This window comes from Ictidomys tridecemlineatus, chromosome 12 (assembly GCF_052094955.1).
Source record: "Ictidomys tridecemlineatus isolate mIctTri1 chromosome 12, mIctTri1.hap1, whole genome shotgun sequence".
NCBI lineage: Eukaryota > Metazoa > Chordata > Mammalia > Rodentia > Sciuridae > Ictidomys > Ictidomys tridecemlineatus.
In genome coordinates, this window is record NC_135488.1 from 29769308 (window position 1) to 29774365 (window position 5058).

General features: G+C 48.9%; 1 protein-coding gene across 1 annotated transcript; it reads right to left on the reverse strand.

Annotated features, from left to right (window-relative positions):
• Positions 1–669: 669 nt before the first annotated feature.
• On the reverse strand, positions 670–5012 carry LOC144369153 (ral guanine nucleotide dissociation stimulator-like). The gene is made up of 5 exons (XM_078028252.1): positions 4617–5012; positions 4325–4422; positions 4042–4158; positions 2954–3068; positions 670–1032 (listed from the first exon to the last, which is right to left on the reverse strand). The coding sequence occupies exons 1-5, from the start codon at positions 4633–4635 to the stop codon at positions 830–832; spliced, it is 552 nt and encodes a 183-aa protein (XP_077884378.1). The 5' UTR covers positions 4636–5012; the 3' UTR covers positions 670–829.
• Between the last annotated feature and the right edge of the window lie 46 nt (positions 5013–5058).

Below are 5058 nucleotides of genomic sequence, written 5' to 3' on the forward strand. Positions count from 1 at the left end.
CCAGTCCAGGCAATAGTAGGCATCCATTCATTGTCTCCAGTCTACAGATTCCTAGATGCATGGCATTCATTACCATCTAATGCAGAATTTTCATCAAAAACTATATATATATCATTCCAATCTGAATCAAGAAAATCGGAAATATCTCCAAATCCAAAGAGTGGATCCCCATTGTGATGCTACCAGTGGAAAATTCCACAGCTGACCTCATGGGATGGTTCACAGTCAAAACACAGCTGCATGAAAAATATTACATGACATGACCTTCCTGCTATGTGAAAAGTGGCATGTGAAGTACACATGCATGTCTTCCTCAGACATGGGTTCATTTGCAAGATACCTTGTGCAATTGAAAATACCCCAAAATGGGAGAAATCAGAACCACGTCTCCAAAGTATTTCAGCAGGGACCAACTCCATCTGTCTATCTATCTCTCAGTGAGTGTGTGCGCTCTTGTGTGTGTTTGTGTGTCTTTGTTTGTGTTTGTACCATGATACTTGATACTTCATTGCCCCCATTGGAAAACTAACTCAGATAATGCCATCTGCCAAACTCCTAAATACCGAAGTTCTTGCTGATAGAATGAAACATTCCTTCCTGTTGGTTTGGATGTGTCCGTTAGGAAACACTGCTACATTTAGTATACTCAAATCATCAGAGTAGATCAGGTAACAAAAACATATATATTTTAAAATAATAATATATTAATGGAAACAAAAAATATAGGATAGAGTAACAACTGTGTTACTAACAAGGTCAAAGACAATGGCAAACTATAGATTCAAACTTTGAAGCAAATAGTAATCAATGTAAATATTCCTGGGCTGCCTCAGCCCCGCCCAGGCACACAGCAGCAGATTTTTGCAAGCATCCTCAGGAGGGCTGGAACCTTCTTTGCAGGACGAGAGGGAGGTTGAGGCTGGATCCACTCATCATTCTTTTGGGAGAGGCTCCTTTTCCTTAGCACGAAGTTGGATTTTTTGTGAGGGTTCTTTGCGTAAAATACGTTGGCCTGCGCTGGAATCCTCAGCTCTGGGGAGAGAGGGGTGTACAAAAAGAAGGTGCCACTCAGGAGGTGCTCCCTAGGACACCCCAACATCTGAGAGCCTGTGCCAGAAAAGGCCAGAGCCACACACCTGAGAGCTCTCCAATTCAGCACCAATACCAACAAGACAGCCTCCACAGTCCTCCCTGAGGAAGAACTAAGCAGAGCACTTCAACACACCTAATGTCTGTCCTACCAAAGGCTTTGGAATCCAGAACATCTCAGGTCCTCTTGCATCTGCCAAAGCACACCACTAGATTTACATCTGAAATCTCCCACAAAAGGCTCCTGTGCCGAAGATTCAGTCCCCACATGAGCCATCTTCATAGGTGGGTTTGGAGGGAAGCATTGGATGGTGAGTGCTCTGATGTCAACATGAAATTCTCATTCAAGATGAATACACTACTGGGAGGTGGGAGGGACTGGAAGAAAGGTTGAGCATGGTTGGAGGAAGACCTAAACAGGGTTGCGCCCTGGGCAACAGTACCTTGTTCCTGTTGGCTCCACTGAATCCTCATTCTCCAAGTAGAGATCCTCCTCCTCCTCTCCATCTTACTCTCTCTCCCTCTCTGCCACCCTCGTTCTCTCTCTCCCAGTCTATGCCTGTGTGGCAAGGGCTGAGGAGCTCTCCACTGCCACACACTAGAGCTTTATGGACAGCCTCAGTGCACAACCAAAGAGAAAGCTATGAAACCCAGAGAAAAGACCTAGGATTCCTCCTCTGAGTTATTTTCCTCAAGTATGGCCACAGTGAGGACAGGCTGACCAGCACGGATACCACATTAGAGCCATGCTTCTGTGTTGGTGGAGCCTGCCTCCATGTGAACCAGGCTTCTGAGAATGGAGGCCACATTCCAAATGCTGCCCTACTGAGAACAATGGTTCCAACGACCAGCAAAGGGACTGCTTCCCTCCAACATGGTGTATGGCCCAGTGGTGCCATGACCCCGAGTGGGGGAATACAACAGCCCGCTTCTCCTTCCTCTTAACACCTGTTTCCTGTCACCCTCCTCTAACCTAGAGCCTGTTCTCCATCCCTTATGGGTTGGATGTGGGGATCTCTGCCATGAATTTCTTAGGCTACCAAGGCCCCACACAGACTTCCTCTTCCATAGACTCTACTAACCTAACAGAAGGTTAAGATAGGAGACAAGTGATCCTAGAACTCATTGGGATGGTGGTCTTCAGTGTACATAGGCTGGGATAATGGATGCTGTGGTGTTTGGCTCACAAAAACCAACCAACCAACCAACAAAAAAGCACTGGCATTATTATCAGATGAGCTCTGTGGCTACGTGCTCAGGAAGCCCTCATCTGACTTTAGTTAGGGATCACAACCCGGCTATTGTGATCACTCCTTGGCAAGTGGACTCAGGTGCGGAAGACCATGGAATTTATGCAAAAACAAATGATTCAGGCTGTCTCCCAGGCTGTGTTTTCTTCCCAATTTCATCCTGTTACTGCTTGTTAGAATCTTGGCAATGCTCTGCCCAGGCAGTGGATTTCTGGTCACACAAAAGGCTTTCAATAGTACTGCTTCAGTCCACAAAATGCCAGTTCCATCGTTAGCCCATGCATTCCCACGTTTCTTTGAAACCACTCCTATCCCAGACCATGAAAGCATACTGCTCCTGGAAAGAGGCTTTCCTCCTCACTCCTCAATGATGTCAGCTTTGTATGCCTGTTCATGTCCTGGGCAGGTCACCTGGTGGGGAGCCACAATATCCACTGGGGTACACTATTAGACCTCAAGAACTTCCACCAGCAGAAGTGCAGTTGTCTTTGTGCAAGAACCCAACACACCCTGTTGGAGTGTTCTTGGGGGTCAGAGACTACTCTTTGGTGCTAAGAGTTGACCTGAGTCCACATCCTGACCCTTGCTCTCTGCCATCTGATTGTCTCACTTACTCTGACGGTGAGAGATGATTTGGCCCAGCTCATAATCCTCCGGTTTCTCCTGAGTAAGCAAGTGTAGGTCGAGGGCGCTGCGGATGACGACAGGAGCCCTATCCTGGCAGGTCACCTGGAGCAGCATGGGAGACAGGCCTTCAGGAAATGGGCCTTGAAGTGACTACTCAAGGGCAGTGGGCAGGGGCATTCTGGAGGCACCTCCACTCTAAATACAAGGGCAACATCCATGACCCTACTACCTGAGGGTGACCTCCTGCGCATCGTGTAGGCTCTTCCCATAGGCTACTAGCCCAATCCTTGTACATAGGACTTCTTGGGCTTGCCATTGCTCTTTGTGGAGCTGCACTCCTCTCGAAGTGAAAGGACTCAACTACTTGCATACAGATGCAATCTCATCCCACAAGTTGGGAGGAATTGGACAATAGCCTCCAAGATCCCAGGTCTGCCCGAGGATGCAGGCGGCATTGGGAATGGCCTAGGCACAAAACCTAGAGGCTTTGGTCTGGATTGCCAGGGCCAAAAACAGACCCAGGAACATGACCACACACAGGAGTGCTGAAACATAGCCACAAGAGCTCCTGGCCTCCAGAGGCTCAGTGCTGGCTGGGATGTAGGAGGGCACCTCATCCGGCAAGCGTGGTCATTGGGTTACCTGGACATTTAGTGTGCTTGCTCCAAATCCATATCGACTCTGCAGAGAGACTCTCTCAGCTCCTTGTTCAAGGAACATGCAGAACCTCACACTGCTGTCCTCCTCCATAGACGTCAGCATCCCATACAAGGGAACTGCAACGTAGGTCCTATCCTATTCTCATCTGTCACCCATACCTGCCCCTGCCCTTCTGGACTGCATGCTGCCACCTGACACACAGACTCCCTCAGATATGGCAGTGGACAAGCTGCTGCTCTCCCTCATCTCAGCTCCAGCCCTTCACACTGACCTCTCCCTTCTTGATTCCCCTCTATCCTCCTGATCATCCAGAAGCTCCAAATTCAAGAGGGCATGAGTAGTCCATGGTATTGGACCAGTGTCTGTTCCCCACCCAGGTGTAAGCACCAGGGGACACCCCTGCTCCCAGGCTTACCAAAACAGTCTTGGCCATCTTTGGACTTTGTGTTTCTAAGTGGACACGAATTAAGCAGGTGTCTCCCACCTGCTTGTGGGAAAGCGGCCTGGAGGACTTGCAGGTTGATTCTGAGAACTGTGGGGGATGGAACATCAGCAAACCCAGAAACAGAAAGCCACCCCAGCCTGTCAGTTGGCTCTATGGGCTTCTAGCACATATGTCCAGGTGCTCAGGCTTCTTATTTCCCCAGGTGGGAGTGGAATGGCAGCACAAGTACAGCTTGAATAAGGTAGGTGTTTACCTCCTTTCCCTTGACCTGGGGGCGTTTCCTCACGATAAAATATTTTATTCCCGGATTCATGGACAGACACACCAGTGAGTGGTCAGAGACCTTGATTTCTGCAGAGCGAAGTGGAGAGAATTGTTAGGTGGCACTCAAGGATTATACCACAAAACACCCACAACCCCTGAGAGTCTCTGCCAGGCCCACCACACTTTGGTATTTTGGGGACAAGGCCCACTTTCTCTTAGCTGTGAGTTATCCTGAGCCCACTGTGCATCATGTCTCCCCACTGTCTGATTGTCCTACTTACTCTCATCCTCAGACATCATACTCAGCAGCTCAAAGTTGTCCACATCCTCATGCTGCAACAAATTTTGGTCCAAGGCCCTGCGGATGAGGCTTGTCACCGTCTCCTTACAGGTCACCTGGATCAGGGTGGGACAAATGTCATCAGAGAATGGCTTTTAGAGGAGCTACCCAGAAGACTGTGGTCAAACATTCAGGAGAAAAAGAGGCAGATGCACTGAAAATTTTGGTCCTGACTGCCACTACACAAAACAGACTCAGATACAAGAGTGTGCACTTGTGTGCTTCATGACAGCTTTGAGAGGCCCTGGCCTCTGGAAGCTCGGTGCAGGTCTGGTTGTAATGATGTACTGGACTCAGCACTGGCAGTCACTGAACATGTCTCCTCTGCAGCTGGACACCTGCAGCATTAGTGTGTCTACTGCACATCCATAGAAATTCTGCCC

What these genes read in the sequence shown, in the direction of transcription:
- LOC144369153 (XM_078028252.1), bottom strand. An exon ending in AGATGGCCAAGACTGTTTTG is followed by an intron (nt 3,069 to 4,041) that starts GTAAGCCTGGGA and finishes ATGCTGCTCCAG; the next exon opens with GTGACCTGCCAGGATAGGGC. An exon ending in AATCATCTCTCACCGTCAGA is followed by an intron (nt 1,033 to 2,953) that starts GTAAGTGAGACA and finishes CTCTCTCCCCAG; the next exon opens with AGCTGAGGATTCCAGCGCAG.